Raw genomic sequence first — 22,757 nt, forward strand, 5'->3', positions numbered from 1 at the left:
CTATTTCCAAAATATGTATAAATGTGTTTGCCATGGAAAGAGGTCTACGGTAAGGGTTTACCCAGTCCTGAATTCCTTCTGCCCAAAGAGCCACACCCCAAATCCCTTCACTTGTCAAAATAACCCCGTTTCCCTTTTCATTGTTAAATCAGTGTTGCAATTTTCTGATGACTGATGGTTCGCTGGTAGTATGGCATAACCCACTTCTCCTTTTCTGAGGTATATATTTATGGGGAATGGGATAATACAGGGCAGGCAGACTGAAGAAACACCCTTGCCAAAGGTAAGATTATTTCTCTTATCGGGCAAGATCCAGCCATTGAAGTGCCATTAATTTATGGGGGTTCCTTAAAGACTAGCTCATTTTTTGTGACGTAAAATTACCAACATTTGTGCCCATTAGTTGCTTGCAAAGATGCAAAATTCCATCTTTTGCCATATATCAGGCTTCTCCAGGTACAAAATGCCAACATCTCCTTAACCTTCTCAAGTTATCCCTAGTTTTACTGAAAACTTCTCCAGATATCTGTCTGTCCAACAAGTAGAATAGATTATCATCCACTTTACTTGTACAGATGAAATCACAAATCCTTCTGTCCAGGTTGGGTGTTATCGTGTTAATAATCATTAGTGGATTTCCTTCAATACCTTGCTCCAACTAGCAGCCATCTGAGTGAGCCCTTGCTCCCAAAGCCAGACGAATCATATTTCCATATCCTCTTTTTTCCTTCTCATTTGGTACTGTTAGGATCCTACGGCTAAGAACAAAGCTGCAAAGGGACTTAAGTTCCAGGAGGGAGAGAAGATGGGGTGTCACCACTTTGAAGTCTTGATTCTTGCAGTGATTTCAACACTCTTGCTTTGGGAAGGTAAGAAGGATACAGACTTGGGAGCTGTAAGATGCAGCAACTGTTATCCCTGGAAGGCTGTTCCGTCTCCTCTCTTCCAGGACTGGGCTGGAGACTGGTATTTACGAGTTGGGTGGTTGAGTTTCTTGTCTTCTCCTCCTTGCAGGTGTTCAGTGTCACAAGGATGGGTACAGCCTGGTGGTATCTTCTCCAGTGACTGTGCAAAGGGGGCTCTGTGTGGAAATCCCTTGCAGGTTCACTTATGTTGCGTCAAGCCGTGATGACCCAAATGCTAAATTGTACGGTTATTGGTATGCGGAAAACGACCGACATGGGCCTCGTTTAGTGGCCACTAACAATCCGGAGAGAATTTATGAGATAGACCCCCGCGTTAGGCGTCGTTTTGGCATGGCAAAGTCGACACTGAACCAAGGTGACTGCACCTTCACCATCACCGATGCTGAAGCATCTGACAAAGGACTCTACCACTTCAGAATAAATAAAGGCCACACAGCAAAATACAGTTACTCTGCACCAGAAGAGAAGGTATACGTGAATGTGACAGGTAAGTGGTGCCCTGCATTTTGTTGAAGTCCCCCTCTGATAGACTTTCCCTGTCCTTTTGCATTTGAACCGGATTTGCTTGCCAAGATAGTCTCCTTCAAGGAGGACAACTGGGGAGAGGATGGGGGATCCAGTGCTTAGTAAAACAGGAGTCTGTGCTTAACTAGGAAGCCCAAGAATTGCTTGGACCATTCGCAGTTTCAAATGCATTCACTGACCATGTGGATGGGTCCATTATTCTATTTGTGGGGAAGTTCAGGAAGAATCATTATTCTGCTGGGAAGGGAATACTGGGCTTGGTGGGGTAGACAGACACTCTCCTCTTTTTTCAGAGAGAAAACCAGACATCACTGTGTTCGGACCGCTGAGAGCAGGACAAAAAGAAAGCATCTTTTGCAAAGCCCAAACATGTCCTTTCTCGGAGGTTCCCCAAATTACTTGGACACACGTTTTTAAGGATTCCATAGTGGAGACCTCTAGAACTGTGAATCGCGACAACGTGGTGGGTCGACTGGATTTCATACCTACAGCAGCAGACCATCAGAAAAATGTCACCTGTAAAGCCATCTATGGAGAAGGGTTCAACCGTAAGACTGCTGAGAGGACCATCACGCTCAACATCAACTGTAAGCAGCTCCTCAGATCTTAAAATCCATCCCTTGGGGTGCTCATTTTTATCAGTGCTGAACTGAAAATCTGGTCCCACTAAAGCTGGGTAGAGTTTTGTGGGGGGAAGGGCTGCTCCAGCACATTCTATCTTGTGCTTATATTGTGCATAAAATGGTACTTCTCAAACTTTTGATAGTCAAAGCACATTTTTTTTCCTTCCAAATTAAATGGGAGGCACACTTTAGTTTGACTTCTCACAGGAACGGGCTGTGTCAAGTCCTGATAAATTGTTATGTAGGCCTCAGAAACCTAATGAAAGGATTCCATGTTTGGCCATTAGCAGAGTCTATCGTGTGGCATAGGAAGTGTGATTATAGGTGGTTGAAAGCTCATTCTGCTGGCTGGTGTGTGTGCAGGAGTGAAAATAACAAAAGCATACACTTGGTTTATATTTAGAAAAGAAAAAAGAGTTGGTTGTTGTGGATTTTCCGGGCTGTATTGCCGTGGTCTTGGTAAGACCACGGCGATACAGCCTGGAAAATTGACAACAACCATCGTTCTCTGGCTGTGAAAGCCTTCAACAATATATCGAAACAAGAGTTCATTATTCAGGACCTCCATACTCTAATAGGAAAGGAGGAGAGATAGAGCCTAACTACCTACGTAGTCTAAGGATGGACATGGATGGCAGGGCAAGGCCTGCATCCATGCTGCCAAGATGGAGGGGGGGAAAGGTGTTGCCTGGAACAAAGCCAGGAAGAGGAGGAGTGAGAGGGAGGAAGTCAGGAGGAGGAAATCTTGAGAATAGCAATCTGCATATTAAAGCACAGTCAGAGCAGTAAACAATAATAAACAGTAAACAGAGTGCCCTGACCTCTCTATCTTTCTAACTCTTTGATTTTTCCTCCTCGGAAACCTGAGGAGAGAGACAGCGCTGGATCCTCCTCTTCCAACAAGTCCAGACTAGCAGATGTGTGTCTGGGTCTAACCTGCATCTTCCTGCAGTTGCCCTAGACCGAATCACACCATTGGTCTGCTAGCTCAACATTCTCTATGCTGATTGGCTATGGCATTTGGGGGTCTCAGACAGAGAAAGGTCATTCCCAGAAACTGTCTGCTGCCCCAGATCCTTTTAATGGAGGTGGCAGGATCCAAGCCTGGGCCCTGAATGCAAAGCAATTGCTCTGCCATTGAGCCCCAGCCCCTCCTGTAAGAGGCAGAATTGAGATCTGGAGGCATCTGCAAGGAAAAATGCAAAGTAAAAGCTTGGCTGGGGGAACTGGAAAAAACATCAGGCCTGTTGTATTTGTTGGGATGTGGATATCCTGGGAAATCAGATTCTCTACTGCTTTGTGCTGCGGCCCCAACCAGAATGATCCTTTACCAACAGCGCTTCTCTTTGTGTTACAGATCGTCCCAGGACGCCACGTTTCAGTGGGTACCTTAAACACCCTAATGGATGTAAGTTTTTTGTATTTAAGTAGACATATAATGACACAAACAATTATAATCGATATAGCTGTTTAATCCACAACCCCATGAGACAAAAAAAATATTTTTTAAAGCTGACTTTTCCATGGGTGAGGGGTTGTTTCCGGAAAGGTGGTAAAGATGGTGAAGTTCTAGACTGTTATTTTTGGGTATAAGAAAACCTGCATTCCGTTCCGTCTTCAAATCTGCTGCCAATCTGTAAAATGGGCATAATAGCAACTGATTTCATATTGGGGTCCAGTGTAACTCAAGTTCCTCCTGCTTCTTTTGAACTAGCTCTCTCAGCCCCACCCACCTTACAGGGTGTTTTGTTGTGGGGATAATAATAACATATGGTTGTTGGGGGTTTTCCGGGCTGTATTGCCGTGGTCTTGGCATTGTAGTTCCTGACGTTTCGCCAGCAGCTGTGGCTGGCATCTTCAGAGGTGTAGCACCAAAAGACAGAGATCTCTCACTGAGAGATCACTGAGAGATCACTGAGAGATCTCTCTGTCTTTTGGTGCTACACCTCTGAAGATGCCAGCCACAGCTGCTGGCGAAACGTCAGGAACTACAATGCCAAGACCACGGCAATACAGCCCGGAAAACCCCCAACAACCATCGTTCTCCGGCCGTGAAAGCCTTCGACAATACATCAATAATAACATACTTTGTAAATTGCTTTGATTGGGTGTTAAGTCATCCTGAAGGGTGGTATATAAATCGAATGTTGTTGTTGTTACCTACCTTCCTAAAACAGCCAAATTGAATTTTCTTGTGTTTTGTTACTGCTGGGGAAGTTTGTACTTTTGCTGTTTCCTTGGCCGTTTCCACACTGCTCACCTTCATCCGGAACGCTGTGGAACATCGCAAAAAACCCCATGGAAGATAGCGTCTTCTTGCGCGAGTTTTGCACGATGTCTCACAAAACTCATGCAAGAAGACACTATCTTCCGCGGTTTTTTGGTGATGTTCTGCAGCATTCCGGATGAAGGTGAGTAGTGTGGAAACAGCCCTTGTTAGGGGAGAAACTTGGGAGGTACTGAAGTTTGAGAACCATCATAGTAATTCCCCATTTCTTTGCAGTTCTAAAGAAAATCATAAATGGCTCGCAGATTGAAGCACAGCCAGGCGACTCTCTCCTGCTACGCTGCACGGCAGATGCCAACCCCATAGGCAATGTGACTTGGTTGAGGACACCACAAATGTCAACCACTCAGCAGCCCAAATTAAATCAGGAACTGAAGCTTTCTGGTCTGAAGTTGCAAGACGAAGGCGGATACAAGTGCCAGGTCAAGAACCAAGAAGGTTCTTCTGATTGGTCAGTCTTCTACCTTCATGTAACAGGTGAGACAAAATTGGGCTTCACTGAAAGGACTTTTGTTGGGATTTGCCCACTGTCATGCAATATTGAAGCACTCTTGAACTTCAAATGCAAAGTGGGAATATCGGTGTCAATCTCAGGGGACAGCATTGACTATTTGGGCTCAGTAGGTCACAGTGGAGATTCGCGGTCGGAATGAATATTGGGATTTGCCCCACACTAGCCTACAAAGAAGATTGTGTTTAACCATGGAACTCTTTGCAGCATGGGAGCATGATTGAAGGGAGGGGAAGTCACAGCAAGGCCCTTTTCACACTACTTACTTGCTTCTGGAACATCGTGAAATATAGCGCAAAAAACGCGGAAGATAGTGTCTTCTCGCGAGAGTTTTGCGCAATGTTGCGCAAAACTCTCGCAAGAAGACGCTATCTTCCGCGTTTTTTGCGCTACATTTCACGATGTTCCGGAAGCAAGTAAGTAGTGTGAAAAGGGCCCAAGTATTTCCTCAAAGAAAAGAACATTTTCCTTGGTTCAGTATCTAGAGAAGTTGTAAGACAGCAGTTAGCAGGATGACACTGAGAAGTGAAAATTGTCTTAGAGCAAGCCTAGTTGTGCAGCCCCTACAACGCTACAAGCCAGACCAACAGTGAGCATTGATTTACCCACTGCCTCTGCCGGCACAGTGGTGATGGTGCACGAGCCAGTTGGTGAGCTGACACCAGTCGTTGCCACTGAAAGGTCCAGACCAAGTAGGGTTGTCCTGTCATCTTCCTGGGGGCGGGGGGGGGGGACTTGCCCACTGCCCACAAGAGGATGGCTCCTCTACTTTGTTTGGACCCTCCATCCAGGATCTGGGCCCTGCTGGGCCTCTGTGCTCCAGTGGGAGCAAGGGATGAAGACCGTGAGTAGCATCGTGTGATGATGTGAGGCACTTCTGGTTTGTACTTGGAAATGACATCACAATGCTCTAGGAATTGCACATTTGTATATGAAAAAGCTAATAGAGATTAATGGACTCCTAGAGCATCATGGTGTCGCTTCTGGATGCAAACCAGAAGTGATGTCACAACACATGATGTTGCTCTGCGCCCACCGAAGTCCTCCATTAATTGCCAGCATTCAGCTGGCAATCCTAGAGCCAAGTGGGCCCTGAGGTACTGGGTGGCAGAGTTCCCGGGGTTTGGCTATGTGTGCTCTTTGCTGCCAATGGCTTCTTGAGAGCAGAGGTCCCAGCTCACTAGCAACATTCCCTTTGTTAAATGGCCAGTCTGCCCCAGTAGGTAGTAAAATTCATCCCCATCTCACCAAGAATTTTATTCTTTCTGGCAGATCTTCATCTCTCAGCCTCGTCTGTTTCTTCCCTTTTCTCCTGCACCTCTTCTCCTCTTCCACTGAGCCATCTAATGTTGTCCTTTTCTGTCTTCTTCTCCCAGGGCAGCAGGACGCATACAAGGACTACAGTGAATATTATGAGCCCTAAAGCCAGGAAAAGGCCCGTGGTGCCAACAGCAAAACCATTCTTTTTCACCGAATGTCCAAGAATATCTGAGAATGCATTTCCACGTACTGTTATCTTCTACGTCAAGAGTGTTCCAGCTGAGGGGGCCCCATTCTGGTGCTGTTCCAACCACGCTGTTGTTTATTCCTTTGTCTTCTCCTCCCACCTAACTCTCTCTTAGCCTACCCCGGTTTTTTTTACTGCCAAATCCCTGTCCCTTTATCTAAACTTGCTTTAACTGTTTAATGTAGATTTTAAGACCTCCGGGGAGGGATTGCATCAGCTCCAGCGTCAGGGCATATTGCAGTAGTTCATTGAACCCCTCAATGGTAGCAACATTGGTAGGCCCCATAGAAATGTTCCACTGTAGACTTGCTCATTCCCAGATCCTTCAGCCATAGGTTGGTTTCCTGGGAAACTTCCTTGCAGGCAAAATAGGAAAGAGTCCAGTAGCACCTTTAAGACTAACGCACTTTACTGTAGCATACGCTTTTGAGAATCACAGTTCTCTTTGTCAGATGCATCTGATGAAGACAACTGTGGTTCTCACAATTGTCTTCATCAAATGCATCTGATGAAGACAACTGTGGTTCTCAAAATCTTATGCTACAGTAAAGTTGATTCCTCCTCTGGATCTATTCCTTGCAGGCAGGCTCAGAGATCCACCAAGTAAAGAGAAACACACACACAGAATGAAACCGAAACACTAAATTCAAACAAAGCTCCCTCACCAGCTTGCGTTGACATCCAAATCATGAGATACTGTGAAACTACCATAAAGCAGGCCTAGAGTTGTCAGGGCTGGGCTGGGAAACTTGTGGAGATTTGGGGCTGACGCTGGAGAAGGCAAGGTTTGAGAAGGGGAGGAACATCAGTAGGATATAATGCTATAAAGCCACCCTCCAAAACAGCCATTTTCCCCAGGGGAACTGATCGCTATCATCTGGAGATTTCTTGTCATTCTCTCTGCATTGAGAGGAGTCCAATTTCTTGAGCGATTGGGCTGCAGAGCCATCTGGACAGCTACCTGTGAATTACCTGGAACTCAGGATAACTTAGCTTTGTGCATGTTATACCCGTTTAAGGGCAAGAGGAGATACAGACGTACCATTTGTCCTTCGAATATAGCCCTTTCCAACCATCTTGCCAATGTTTTGCTTGTGGTGGCTTTGTCTAACATGGATTTATTCCAAGTTTTCCTTAATTTATCACGTTCTTCATTTTGCCATTTCATCCATAGAACTTTGTGTAATTAATAGCGCTGGAATTGTCATTTGGCTGTTTCGTTTATCAGCACAGTGCTTCAATAAACTGCTAGAATTTTATTGAGGTTAAAATACTGAGCCTGTGTCCAGTTACTGGTAAAGCATTACCTGTTGGGCAAGAGAAAGGACTTGTGTTTACAGCCCAAAGGGGAACGTTGTAGAACTCTTCTGGAAAGCATATAGTTCAGACTAGAACCAATTTCTAATGAGTTCCCCCATTGTGGAGTAGCCATCAAGTGTCAGGCTCTTGGGACATTAATTTGATGTACAAACAGTACAGTCACTCTTCACTGATTCGAGTTGCCAACTGGAAAATTCCTGGAGATTTTGGGGGTGGAGTCGGGAGGTTGGGGTTTGAGGAGGGGAGGGACCTCAGCAGGGTATAATGCAATAGAGTCCCCCCTCCAAAGCAGCCATTTTCTGCAGGGGAACTGATCTCTCTTGCTTGGAGATGAGTCTTGGGAGACCTCCAGTCCCCATGCTGTAGTTAGCAACCCTATCCTAACAGCTGTGAAAGTACAGCAGAGATATTTAAGCCATTCAGGATTTTATATCACAATATTTTGATGATCAAACCAGATATCTGGGAATCGGTCCTGTGCTATTTTTAAACCTTACACTGCAGTTGTGTAGGGGCCCGATTCAAACTGGGACTGGGGCATGGCGAAGAGAGAGGAGTTTTACCTATTTTGCCCTATGTTCTTTTCAGAGTTTGAATGGCCTGTCTAGGGAGAGCCCAATCGTGAACCACACATATAGGCGCCTTACAGGAAAGAACTGGCGTCTTCTCCAACCTGAAATAGGACCTTGCATGGCAGGGATTTAAAGTTTTTTAAAAATAGCAGGGGAACCCATTAATGGGTCTCTTCTTTTTACATCTAGTTTGATTTGTGAATTATGCCTGGTAGATAGCTAAGAACCTTGCCTGTGGAATTACTTTCTGTAACCTGTTTTATTCAAGGAGCAACATCAAATAAATAGATATATCTAATTTAAGAAATGAGAGAGTTCATGTCTATGACGTGTAATCAATCCCACCTCGTGACACTTGCATTTATAAAAAATAACAATGAACAAACTTGGGAAAAGAAAGCATCTTATTTGGAACAATGCAATAATAAAAGCATATACAACAACAATCGTAACAAAACAGGCCTGTTTTACTCAAGCAGACCCAGGCCTCAGTCTTTCGGACATCTAGCCAGTCCTTTGAAATGCAGCAACTTGTAGCTGTGCTCTGCATTGGGATGCCTTCTGTTCTTCACAGGAGTCCTAAAACATTGAGAGTTCATACAAAGGAGTGCTTCTGAGGCGAGAGTGCTTCTCCCTGCAGTTTCAGACCTTCCAGTCTCTCAGGGAAAATTGCGCCTTTTTTTCCTTATAAAGAATACCCCAACTCTTTTATCTCCCTCTAGTGGACAAGGGTTACACTTCCCTGAGGCTCTCTTGACACCTACCATACCGTCTTTTAAGCACCAGCCCCAAACATCTCTTTTTATTCAGACTTTTAACTGAAGAGGTCCATCGTTACATGTATATGAGTCCCATCAAATCACAACCTACTTATGGCAACATCAGCAACGGTCTTTCAAGACAAGTGAGGGCCAAACTACAAGTGACACCTGACACTAGTTGGACACTTGTCAGCTTCCCTCAAGTTTTGATGGGAAATGTAGGCAGCTTGGAGAGATGTTGGACAGGTGACCATTGAAAAGTCCATTGGACAGCAGCCGGGGAGCCAAGCTGCAAGACCAGGATGCCTGCATTTCCCATCAAAACTTGAGGGAAGCTGACAAGTGTCCAACTAGTGTCAGGCATCACTTGTAGTTTGGCTCTGAGTAGCAGAGGTGGTTTGTCATTGCCTTCCTCTACAGAGCAACCCCAGTCTTCCCCGGTGGTCTCCAAACCCCGTCCCAACCCTGAGCATCCAAGAGCTGATGAGATTGGGCTATACCATCCCATTCCACCACCTGTCCATCTTTATAGCTGCTGCTTTATTGCCGGCTTCTAGTCTAAGAACAGTTTTATGGATACTGTTTTAATAGGCTGCCAATTCTGGGTTAGGGAAATTCCTAGAGATCTGGAGGCAGAGCCTGGGGAAAGGAGCAAGATTTGGCAGAGATGGGATGCCGTAGAGGCCACCCTCCAAAGCAGCCATTTTCATCTGGAGATTGATCTTTGTTGTTTGGAGATCAGTTGTAATTCTGGGAGCTTTCAAGCCCCCAGCTAGAGATTGGCAACATCATGTTTAAACCCCTTAATATTTTTATGGCCCTAGCATTTTTTTTAAAAAAAATACTAGTTAATACTGAAAATGTTATGCTTGTTTTGTGATTTTACTGTTGTACTGTTTTTATTTCATGGAGCAAATCTCTGGATACACAGCCTACAGGTTTCTGAAATAAAACATCCAGGATATCTCACTGGGCTTCAACTAAACGCGCCAGAAAGAAAGTTAGCTCCGTTGGTATCTTCCTTCTTGTTCCTCAGTGGGGCAGAAGGATTCATATCTACCACTGAAGCACCATCTCCTCATCCCAAGACATATACCTTGATGATGAGCAAGATTTGGTTCCAGTAGCACCTTAAAGACCAACTGCTCCAGGGAGCTTTGACTCTCAAAAGCTCAGACCCTGGAAATCTGGTTGGTCTTTAAGGTGCTTCTGGACCAGAATCTTGCTCTTCTACTACAGACCAACATGGGTACACACCTGAAAATGCCTTGATAATAACATTCATTGTCTTCTGCGAATGGGTGAGGGTTTTTGTTTCATCAGGTCCCGGTGAGAAAGGTCAAAATGAAAATCAATCAGTCAGTCAATCAATCAATCAATCCTCCTTCCTGTCCTAACTGCTGGTTCATGTATTTAAATATGCATCACACTTTCCTTTTTACTATATCAATCAAACAATTTTTATTAAAACAGACCTAGACAAGGACTCCAAGATAGGAGTCATATATTCAGACATTAATGGTAAAAAATTATTATAGTACACAAAATTGAAAAATACAATGTTGGCATTTCATCAAGTATTTTTATACTTTCCTTAAATGATGAATTTTATAAGCTGCCGCAAAAAGCTTCGCACTACATGCTGTAACCACTGAATTTCAATCCAGTAACAACATTCTGCTATATACTAATTCCGAACAACCAGGGTAACTTCTAATTATAGGGAAGATAAACGTGTTACAAGTTTCTGGGTAAAATTAATCACCGTTGTAGTGCAGTGGTTATGGAGCGGAAATCTGGGAAACCCAGATTCAAATCCCCACTCTGCTATGAAGCTTGCTGGGTGACCTCTAGGCCTGTCACACTCTCTCTCAGCTTAACCTGTCTCACAGGGTGGGTTGCCAACTCTGGGCTGGGAAATTCCTGGAGATTTTGCATGTGGAGGATTAGAAGAGTGGGATTTGTGGAGGTGGGGAGCTCAGTGGGGTATAATGCCAAAGAGGCCACCTTCCAAAGCAGCCATTTTCTCCAGAACTGATCTCTGTTTTTTGGAGATCAGTTGTAAAGGCTGGGTTGCCAATATCCAGGTAGTGGCTGGAGGTCTCCTGGAATTACAACTGATGTCCAGGCTACAGAGATCAATTCTCCTGGAGAAAATGGCTGCTTTTGACTCAGAGTGGATTCTATGGCATTATACCATTATGAGGTCCCTCCCCTCCCTAAACTCCACCATCTCCAGGCTCCACCTCAAAATCTACAGGAATTTCCAAACTTGGAGCTGCAAACCTATAAAATAACACATTTTCTCTGGAGCTGGGCCCAGGGCTTTGCGGTCTGCAGATACCATTTCTTGGTAAGAGTTGCATTCATGTTAAACACAATAAAATGTGATGAGGCAAGGCCCTTGCTCAATAGCAGCCAATACGGTTTGCAAATTGCAGTAAGAGGCTGAAAGGGCTGTTTGGAGCTGACCTGTTTTTGAGCAACGTCTGTCACAATCAGCTCAAAAATCCTTTCCAGTTTTGAAAAATAGCAAAACTTTGCTGGGAGGGACTTGAACATGTGGTTAGAAGACCCTGAGACCTTGATGGTTTTGTCAGGAGGAGCTCTCAACCCTTAGCCTGTGGACACTTGGGGAATGTTCAGGGATGATGTTCTCTTCACGGGAACAGGAAATGCTTCAGAAGGCCCCAGGAGGCATCCCCTTTGGATCTCCAAGGAGCACCTATCTGGAAACAGCTGCCCCCATGACCTTGCCTGGCTCATGTCAAAATACCCTATCTCCTATATGTGGATGATGCCATTCTCCTGTCAAAAGCTGTGGTCAGCCTTCGTAAGTTTATAGGTTCCTTTGTAGAACCTATGAGGGCTTAGACATTAATGTCACCAAGTCCAAGGTTCTTCTTTTCAGGTGAAAAACAAAGGATAAAGAATTACAAATGGGCAGCAGCGGACCAATCTACGGAGGAGGTGGACCATTTTAAATATCTGGGAATTCTTTTTCAGGCAAATGTTTCTTGGAAGGTGCACCCGAATTCCATTGCAAGAGCTGCTCTGAATGCTAGAGCAGGAGAACACACGGCTTGGGAGTTGGAAGGATTCTGTCAGTATATTGTGATTGGCCCCAGTCTTCATGGCAGCCATCTTACAGCAGGAGCTGGGCGTTTTTCTGCTCCAGCTCCTGTTGGTAACTCTCGATTAAATTAGATACCAGATCAGTGCAAAGCTCCACAGAAGAGTGTTTTTACTAGAGATGGCCACGATCTAAAAAATTTTAACGATCCAGTGGATTGTGGATCGGCGCCAATGACGATCCCGAAATAACGATCCATGCCGATCATCTCCCATTCCCGAGCCGTGCATCGTGGATCATGGAGGCAAAAGCGGGGCACGCTGGTATTATGTGGGAAGGTGGGTGGTGCCGCCTGGCCTGGCGGGCACGGGGCGCGGCGACGAGGTCTGTGTTTGGCCATCAGAGCTGCCTATCAAGGTTTGCAGGGATGAGATTGGAGTGCCCGTGGCTACAGAACACCCCCTTCCCCCTCCCTCCCCTGGGTGTCTTCTCCCAACTTGTGACTGCTTTGCTGCTCCGTGGTTGGAAGGAAGCCCTGCTCATCAAGGAAAGCTGGGCTTCCATTCGGGTTTTCAGGGTGACAGAAGGAGGGCAAACACAACTCAGGCATTCCCCTGGCTCCATTGTCAGGGGACTAGATTGCTGGTGCCTGAGTGTCTGGATCCCTGATCCGAACCCGATCGCCCTGATCCTGGCCTCTCCCGATCGCTAGATCGTGGGCCGTGGACAATCACGATCCACCAGATTGCAATCACACAATCTCCATTATCGTGGGTTTTTTTCGATCATAATGCGGATCGTGCCCATCTTTAGTTTTTACCTCAGCTAAAATCTTGTTTATATCTGACTTCAGAAAGGGACAGAAAGAGTGAGCAATGTTTCTGAAGCTCTCTGGGATGCGTTCTCTCTTTCTGTCTCTTTTCTTCCCTCTGGATAATTGATAAGGTAGACAGCATTTGAGCCGTAATGTAGGAACTGTCCCCTGTGGTCTATTTTTACATTTCTAAATAAAGCAAACCTTACAAAAATCACCACAAGTTTCTGACAGGGAGAAACTCTTCCCCCATTGAGGAGTACAAAAAAGCTATAATATATAATGAAATAATGGCATGCCAAGAAGCAAATCCAAATAAATTATTAGTAGACTAGTGCACTCTAAAGGTTAAAATGTTGGACTACTAGAATGGGAAAGGCCTGAGTTTAAATTCCTACTCAGCCATGGAGCTGGCCAGGTGACCTTGTGTCTCTCAGAGTCACCCTACCTTACAGGATTGTTCGAAGGATAAAATGGAAGGAGAAGAGAACACTGTTTGTTGCGCTGAGCACCCAGGAGATATATAAATTTTTATATATATAAATTTTTTAAAATCTGTATCTCCAAGTCAGTTTAAATAATAGAGTTTTACCTGCTTTGTGCACTACTGTAATGGTAGTACATGATCGTTCTCCACCACGTGCTTTCTAAGCCCAAATGCTGCAAATGCTGAGGCCCTGAAAGATGGACGTCCAGCTGGCCACAGTAAGTTAGAGAAAACTGGAAGCTGAACAACCTAGAGAAATACATTTATTAGAATTTTTGTCCTGCCCTTCTTCCAATGAACTAAGGGCGGCATGCATGGCTCTCTCCTATTTTCCTCCTCACAACAACCCCGTGAGGTAGGTTACTCTAAGGGATGTGATTGTGATTGGCCTAAAATCACCTGATGAGGTTTGAGACAGTTTCCCCAATACTAGTTTTGCATATCATGCTGGCTCATACTTCAGGTCACAGTGCAATGTGAATTATGCACTATGGAGAGGAAGTGGGACAGTTAACAGGAGGCTGCCCTTTTAAGTGGCAACCCCAAACTGGCACAACCCAGCACACAGTTAAATACGCTTTAAACTTTTGATTGACTCCACTGAAATACATTTCATTGGTGGTTTAAAGCATGCACGAGTTGCCAAAATATGTACAAATGTGCTTGCCGTGGAGAGAGGCCTAACGGTAAGGGTTTACCCGATCCTGACTCTCTCCTGTTCAAACTGCCCCCCCTCCAAGTCAAAAACAACCCTTGTTCAAAACTACTCTTTTCTTAAGTCCATGTTGTAATTTTTTGATGACTGATGGCCAAGCTGGTAATATGGCACAATCACTTCTGCTTTTCTGAGCTATATATTTATGAGGAATGGGATAAGACAGGAGGACAAGCAGATAGGACAAACACTCCTGTCAAAGGTAAGATTACTTCTCTTATTATTTGGCATAATCTAGTCATTGAATTGCTGTTTATTTGGGGGCACCTTAAACACTGAAAGACCCTCCACCCTCCCAAATCCATCTGACCAGTCCTGGCATTGCTATGTTAAGAACTGTTGGTGAATGCACTTTAATTTCTTTTCTCAAAAATCAGCCATCTGAGAAAGCCCTTTCTCTCAAGGGCAGACTAACAGTGTTTCTATATCCTCTTTTTTCTTTCTCATTGATATTGTTTGTAGGATCCTACGGCTAAGAACAAAGTTGCCATTTGCAAAGGGACTGAAGGAGAGTCGCAAAGGAAAGGAGAGAAGAGAAGATGGGGTGTCGCCTCCTTGAAGTCTTGATTCCTGCAGTGATTTCTGCTCTCCTGCTTTGGGAAGGTAAGGAGGAGGCTGACTTGGTGGAGCTGTAAGATGCAGCAACAGTCACCCCTGGAATTATTATTATTATTTTATTATTTATTTAATGTATAGCCTGCCCTCCCTGCGAGCGGGCTCAGGGCTGATTACAGTAATAGATAAAAATACAATAGATAAAAATAATAAAATCACAGATCTGAGGGCCAAGCTACAAGTGACGAATGACACTTGAACAGCAAGTGTATTTCTCCCTGTTCACTTGCCCTCCACTCAATCCACTTGCCGTTCAAGTGTCATTCGTCATGTGTAGCTTGGCCCTCACAGATATAACATCTCATTAATCACAAGTTCTATAGGTATAAGCTGTTCCATGTCCTCTCTTCCAGGACTGGGCTGGAGATTGGTGTTTACTATTTGGGTGGAGGTTGAATTTCTTGTCTTCTTCTCCCTGCAGGTGTCCAGGGCAAGAAGCATGGGTATAGCCTAGAAGTATTTTCTCCAGTGACCGTGGAAAGGGGGCACGCTGCCTACATCCTGTGCAAGTTCACTTACGACACTTCACATGATGACCCACATGCTAAATTGTATGGGTATTGGTATGTGGAAAACGGCCGACGCAGGCATCGTTTGGTGGCCACCAATAATCCAGAGAGAATTAATGAGATAGATCCTAGTGTTCGGCGTCGTTTTGAAGTGTCAGAGCCACTCCTGAACAGTGGTGACTGTTCCCTCACCATCAATAAAGCTGAGGTGGATGACCAGGCAGTTTACCACTTCAGAATAGAGAAAGGCCGCCGATTAAGATACAGCTACTTGGCGGAAGAAGAAAAAGTATCTGTGATCGTGACAGGTGAGTGCCAGAAAGGAGGGTGCCCTGCTATTTGTTGCAGTCCCTGCCTAGAATAATTTTCCTCCTAAACCTAAACAAAAGGAGGGCACCTCCGGAACCAAAGTAGAACCAAACCATAAAGGGAAACTCCACCAGAAGTATCACAAAATGTACAATGCTGGAAAGAAGATTTAGGCAAAACTTTTTAGCAAGATTTTTAACTCTTTTTTTTTTTATGGCTCTGCTCCATCGGGTTGCACAACAACTTGTTGATAAAAATATATTCATTATGTTTTGGAGGTAAAATTATTTATGGTGAGTGAAAAAGTGGAATACCAAACGGGAGACTACAAGCTGGCAAATCCAGCCATCCCAGCATCCATTGAACTGATATGATCATCTCTTCTATTCATTATACTTTTGATAAGTCACTAAAGAGAAACTGAAAAACAAGATTAACATACAAGTTTAGACTGTGAACTTACCTGTGACTTACCTGTGACTATTGGATTCCTTCTTCACCTGTTGGATTGCTGTATTATGTTGTATTATATTTATAATGATGTGGATTTAGGACTTTAGGATGTGATTATATATATATATATATTATTTATATATATATATATTGTATTTATTATATTCATTGTATTTGTTGCTACTTCAGCACTTTTTGCACTGTGCACTTTTTAAAAATTCTAAAAAAATGTTAAAAATCTTGCTAAAAGGTTTTGCCTAAATCTTCTTTCTAGTATTGTGCATTTTGTGATACTTCTGGTGGAATAATTTGCTCGTCGTCATTTTGCAGCTTAATAAGATTCACTTACTCAGATTGTATCTTTCAAGATGGGCACATGGAGTAAGAACAAGAGGATCCAATTTTGGTCTGTAGTGAAAGGCAAAGCTGGATTTACCATATGCTATAAAGTAGGGCCTTAACTAAATAACAAGAACAACAACAACAATAATATACTGCTCTTCTAGACAGGTTAGTGCCCCACTCAGAGCTGTGAACAAAGTCAGTGTCATTATCATCCCCACAATACAGCTGGGGAGCTGGGGCTGAGAGGGGTGGCTTACCCAAGGCCACCTACTGAGCTCATGGCAGTAGTGGGATTCGAACCTTCGGAGTGCTGATTTGCAGCCCAACCACTTAACCACTATTCTAAATAAATGCTCCTTCTGTAATCAGATCACTGGATAATGCCTTTGACTGCAGTGCACTTCTCTTACATTCATTAACACATTAAAAAATGACTGTCCAACTTTCTTAGAACTGTTCCTGTACAGGAGAAGAATGAAAAGTCTGATTGTCTTTCCCATGTTAAAAAAAAACCTCCCTGCATAGAGAAATCCAGCAATTCAGGGAGATTACTTGGTGAGCTAGAACTTTCCCCCCTAATATACTAGCTTTCCAGGAGTTTTGACCATGGCAGAACATTTGAATATGCAATCCTCTTCCCTGAATCCTGAACAGTGGATATAGTGATGTCCACTCATGTAGATGGCTTTAAAAAGGGCTTCAACCAATTCATGGAGGAACTTTCAATCAATGGGCTACGAGGCATGATGACTAAAGAGAGCCTCCATGATCAGAGGAAGCACTGTCAGAAAGTAACCTACAGCCCTAACCTGCCACTGTTGCATATCTATGGGTCTTCTTTACGATTGGGATGGGGTGGTGGGCAGAGAGAAGGTCTTCTGAAAACCATCTCAGTTTCTGAGTAGGATGAAAGGGAGAAGGTGGTAAGTTGCTCCCCAGCTATTTAGGGTATGAAAGTCACAAGCAATGCTCTGAATTGGGCCTGGGAACTACTGAGTTCCAGTGGAGGTCCCTGAGGTTGGAATTATGTTAGCCCAGTGGCTCTCCATTTAGCATGCTGGTGGCTGCTTTCCGATCAGGTTTCTGATCACTCTGAGCAGAACCACAAGTGACAAAAGGCACAGGTTGGACACTTGCCAGCTTCCCTCATGTTTTGATGGGAAATGTAGGCAGCTTGCCGGAATGTTGGACAAGTGACAGTTGAAAAGTCCATTGGACAGCAGTCAGAGAGCCAAGCTGCAAGACCAGGATGCCTACATTTCCCATCAAAACTTGAGGGAAGCTGACAAGTGTCCAATCTGTGCCTTTTGTCACTTGTGGTTCTGCTGTCTTTGAACCCTTATAAAGTGTGGAGAAGGACTCAATATTCTAGGAGTGGGTGAAATCTGCCTTGTGGTTCTGGTTGATCTGAGATGAAGGGAGCTGGAAGGGAGGAAATGCTGTGCTGGAATGGTAGTTATACCCTTGACTGCTTCCTTTTCAGAAAAAATACCAGATATAACCTTTTCGGGATTGCTTAGGGCAGGACACGAAGCGAGCATCACTTGTACAGCTCAATGGTCCCCTTCCTCTAGACAACCCATAATCACCTGGACAGGCTTTTCCGAGAGATCCAGAGGAGAAATCACTCAGCATGTGAGCCGCAATGGGGTGGAGAGTCATGTAGACTTCACACCGACAGCATCAGACCATCTCCAAAACATCACCTGCAAAGCCACCTATTTCAGAGGGGACAGCCGTGTAACAGTCGAGAGGACAGTCACGCTCATCGTCTTCTGTGAGTGGCTCACCAGATCCCAGGCCCCGCCCCTTTGGGTGTTCCTGTGTACCAGTGTTGATCTAAAAAGCTGGGTCAGCTGGACTGGGTGGAGTTTGACAGGAAGGGAGATTAAGGGAATCCTAGTTAAACTGTTTATAAAGGTACTCCCCAAAACTCTTGATAGCTGAAGCATTTTCCCCTCTCAAATAAATGGGAGGCAAACTTTGGTCTTACTCCCCCAATAGAATAGGTAGTATAAGGCCCAAACTAACAAATGTTTAGATGTGACTAATAGGGTTACCAAGTCCAGGATGGGAAATTCCTGGAGATTTGGGGGATGAGGCCTGGAGAGGGTGGGGTTTGGGGAGGAGAAGAGTCATAAAATGGTATAATGCTATAGAGTCCACTCTCTAAACAGCCATTTTCTCCAGGGGAACTGATCTCTGTCGCCTGGAGATCAGTTGTAATTCCAGGAGATCTCCAGGCCCCACGTGGAGTCTGGCAACCCTAATGACTAACTTGTATCTTCTTGATCAAGTCAGCCGATTAGTCCACCCAGGTCAACATTCTCTGTGCTGGCTGGCTGTGGCCCTCCAAGTTCTCAGGCACAGAAATGCCATTCCCAACACTCATCTGCTTTCCCAGAGCCTTTAAATGGAGGTGGCAGGGACTGAGCCTAGGTCTTGAATGCTCTGCTACAAAGTGATAGAGCAATGTATGGACAGTGAAGCAAAAGCCTGTCTGGGGATGGCGAGATAATTTACCAAGCATGATTTTTTTTTACATTCCTGGTTGAGGAGGGGTATCCTCAGATCAGATTCTCTGCTGCATTTTTCCATCGATGCTTATCTTTGTATTACAGATCCACCCAAGAAAATAGAGTTCAGCGGGCAACTTGAACGCTCCAACGGAGGTAAGTTTTCAATATGCTCGCGCCACTGCACAATCACACAGACAACTGCAATAAAGGTGGCTGCTTAACCTGCACTCCACAAATGCCAATAACCGTTATCGGCCCTCCTCCCTGTTTTTGGTGTTGTATATTTGTGTATTTTTACACTATTTTAAATTTGTTTAAAATGTTTTGAATTGTTTCAAAATTTTAATGTTCGCTGCCTTGGGGACCCTGTTCGGGTGGAAAGGAAGCATACAAATGTTTTCAATGAATGTTCTACAAACGCTTTCTCTGACTTTTCCATGGATGAGTTGTTGTTTCTGGAGTGTTACATATTTGGGTTTGAAGAGAGCTGCATTTAGTTCCTTCCTCTGTGATTGACCCTTTTCTCTGCTCTTGTCCAATTCATACCCTCTCAGCCTCTGTTGCCCATCTGTAAAACAGGCGTAATAGCAACCAATTTCAGAGAATTGTGCACCCGCATAACCCAGTTCGTCCGCCTTCTTTTGAGCAACCCTGACAAGTAGACTCTTCTTGTGCTTTGTTACACCTGGGGGAGTTTGCATATTCACTGTTATTTGTTGAGGAGGAGAAACTAGGTGGGCAGGTTACTAAAGTTTAAGGACCATTGTAGGTAACTACTTGTCCCTTTGGAATCTTGCAGAGGTGCGGTACTTCACAAACATCTCCCAAATAGTTGCACGGGAAGGCGACTCTCTTGTGGTTCACTGTGATGCTGACGGCAACCCCAAGAGCACTGCTGTCTGGAAGCTGAGATTCCCGGCAACTCGTCTCTTCATATATAATAATAAACTGACACTTTCAAAAATAGCATTGGAGGATGCAGCTCCATACATCTGTACAGCCAGGAACATAGAAGGTCACACTAAGGAAAGCTTCCACCTCCAAATATCATGTAAGTGAGACAAAATAGGGTTTCCCTGAGGACCAGGCTTCCCTGGGTTTTTAACCTGTGTCTGCTGACACCATTTTTAATTGATTTGTAGTTTTTAAACACAGACCCACAAGCCCCCCCTCCCCAGAACAGGAACGCAGTGGGGCAGCCCTAGTTGAGTGGGCCTGAGAGCCAGTTTGGTGTAGTGGTTAAGAGCTGCAGGACTCTGATCTGGAGAACCGAGTTTGATTCCCCACTCCTCCACTGGGTGACCTTGGGTCAGTCACAGCTCTATCAGAGCTCTCTCAACCCCACCCACCTCACAGGGTGATTGTTGTGGGGAATAATAACATACTTTGTAAACTGATCTGAGTGGGTGTTAAGTTGCCCTGAAGGGTGGTATATAAATCTAATGTTGTTGTTGTTGTTGTTGAGTTTTGCCATTGTCAGTGCTGAACACTGAAGCCCTACTGATCTTCTCAGGGCAAACAGGGTGGTAATTATTGGTGTCCACCGTAGGGGACAGCAGGAATTATTGGGACTCTTACTTGTATTCCTTGCTGCAATGAAAGTGCTGAGTTGGAGTGTATATTAGGATTTGGCACACGAGCCTGCAGGACTGGATTTAACCATGGAACTCTTTGCTGCAGGGGGACATCGAGGAGGTTAGATTTAGTACTTCCTCAAAGCAAAGTGCTCTGCTCCACACAGCCCCGTGGTACAGAGTGGTAAGCTGCAGTACTGCAACCCAAGCTCAGCTCATGACTTGAGTTCGATCCTGGCGGAAGCTGGGTTCAGATAACCAGCTCAAGATTGACTCAGCCTTCTATCCTTCCAAGGCTGGTAAACATTGCATCCCCCCATGGGTCAGTAATGACCCTGTGCTTGCACAGGGGACTAACTTTACCTTTTACCAAAGCAAAGACTCCCCCCACCCCCGAAAATATGCATACAAAGAAAATGGCTCCAGAGAGGGAGATTGAGCATCTAGAGAACTTGCAAGACAGCAGTGAAGTTCACCCTCAGTTTTCAGCTGTGATAAAGACATATTCTGGTGGATTGTCATCTCTTTCTGCCCCATTTGTATCCCTTCACCTTTCCACTCCTTTTTTGGTTTCTCATTAGACATCTAAATGTTGGCTTTTTTGTCTCCTTTTAGAAACTTTGGGGGAAGATCACTACCATCCAACGGCAGGGCCCTAAAGCCTGGAAAAGGCCCAGTGCACCAACAGCACAACCATTCTCCCTTTTCATGGAGCACCCACGGATATCCAAGGCCATGTTTTCATGCACTATCTCTTCCAAGTTAAATCTCTTGCCCTTCCCCTATACCTATCTTAAACTGCCTAATATGGACTGTAAACCCTCTAGGGCAAGGACTTCAGGGTCAGTAAGACCCTTCACTTTCTCTGGTGGTTCACTCACACACACTCTGTGGCAGCAACAGGGTGCTTCTTGGCGGATGCATTGCTGGGCATGCAAAGTGGAATAAACACACAGAATGCAAGATCTTTGGAGACCATACCAGTTCCAGGGTCACCTAGGATTGCTAACTTTGAGTAGAGAAATTCCTAGAAATTTGGGAGTGGTGCCTAGGCAGGGGAGAGTTTGGGAAGAGGAGGGACCTCAGATAGGTCTAATGCCATAGAGCCCACCCTCCAAAGCAGCCATTTTCTCCATTGGAACTTACTGCCGTCATCTGATTAGTTGTAATGCTAAGAAATCTGGAGATCGGCAACTCTTGAGTCAACACATACTGCAGTGGTTCAGTAAAGCCTCAATGGCAGCTACATCACTAGGTCTGGTAGAAATGACCCACTGTAGACTAAGCTGAACCCTTCGCACCAAGAGCATGGCCCTGACTCATTCATTCAGAAGGCCAAAGATGCAACATCCTCTCCTTTGCTATTTTATTCTAGCTCCGTTATCTCTCGTGTTCCTTTTTGTGATGTTTCCCTGAAAGGCTTCATTAATAGCAGAACTAGACAACAGCATTTGCCATTTAAAGAAATATAACCCTTCATTATCAATCTGCCAATGTTGTGCTTTAGGCAGCTATGCCTAAAATGAACTCTTATTATTGAAATGAATAATCATTGAAACGTATAATGTATCTGCAAAGTGCTTCATTAAACCGCTGTAGTATGTTTCAGTTAAAACACTGAGTCTGTCTTTTCTTACTGCTTCGTATTTTGAAAGACACCAAAAGGTACCAGGCCTACCGTCCAGAGAGAAAAGTTGTATAGTTCTTCCAAAAACTATACCACTCAGATAGATTTCCAAGAAGTCCTCCCATTGCAGGGAATCTAGCAAAAGAGCTCCTCCTCCTTTTGTAGTGCACAGACAATACACACTTTACATTCATCCTAACAGTTGTAAAAATACAGGAAAGAGAGAAGGTAGCTTCTAAAATATTTAGGCTCATGCCATTCAGGTCAAAATTAGTATTTTAATAGCCTAACTAGATGCCATGTGAATGGTTCCCCCCACCTATTTTAAATCTTATTTTACAGTTGCAAATGTCTCTAATTCAGCCTGGAGAAAGTGGCATAGCAAAGGGACAGAAGTTTAACTATTTCTCCCCTATGATCTTTTCACAATTTGAATTGTTCTCCCCAGGAGAATTATTTGTCCCATGGTGGAAAACATACAGGCACCATAAAGAAAATAATTCTCCTCTTTTCCATGATGCTGTCTCCAAATATGAAATATGGTCTTGAGTTTCACCTAGAAAAGGCCTTTCCTCTTGATGTTTGCCTAACACCACTTTACGGCCTTCCGAGCAGAATATCTGTGATGTCTCAAGTGAGCTTCAATAAAAACGCCGCTGAGAAAACTTAACCCATTTAATACCTT

General features: G+C 44.4%; 2 protein-coding genes across 2 annotated transcripts; both read left to right on the forward strand.

Moving 5' to 3' along the window:
- The first annotated feature begins 787 nt into the window (after positions 1-787).
- LOC129343438 (sialic acid-binding Ig-like lectin 14) lies at positions 788-7,650 on the forward strand. The gene is made up of 6 exons (XM_054999634.1): positions 788-869; positions 1,015-1,413; positions 1,745-2,038; positions 3,432-3,482; positions 4,578-4,838; positions 6,249-7,650. Exons 1-6 carry the CDS (start codon positions 806-808, stop codon positions 6,293-6,295), a joined length of 1,116 nt encoding a protein of 371 aa, XP_054855609.1. The 5' UTR covers positions 788-805; the 3' UTR covers positions 6,296-7,650.
- A 7,785-nt stretch (positions 7,651-15,435) lies between these two features.
- On the forward strand, positions 15,436-21,923 carry LOC129342941 (sialic acid-binding Ig-like lectin 14; the record flags this gene model as incomplete). Its single annotated transcript, XM_054998898.1, has 5 exons — positions 15,436-15,553; positions 17,836-18,129; positions 18,974-19,024; positions 19,671-19,922; positions 21,061-21,923. Coding segments are annotated over 5 exons (717 nt in total), but the record flags the coding sequence as incomplete, so codon positions are not given.
- Positions 21,924-22,757: the final 834 nt, after the last annotated feature.

This window comes from Eublepharis macularius, chromosome 15 (genome assembly GCF_028583425.1).
Source record: "Eublepharis macularius isolate TG4126 chromosome 15, MPM_Emac_v1.0, whole genome shotgun sequence".
NCBI classification, from domain to species: Eukaryota; Metazoa; Chordata; class Lepidosauria; order Squamata; family Eublepharidae; genus Eublepharis; species Eublepharis macularius.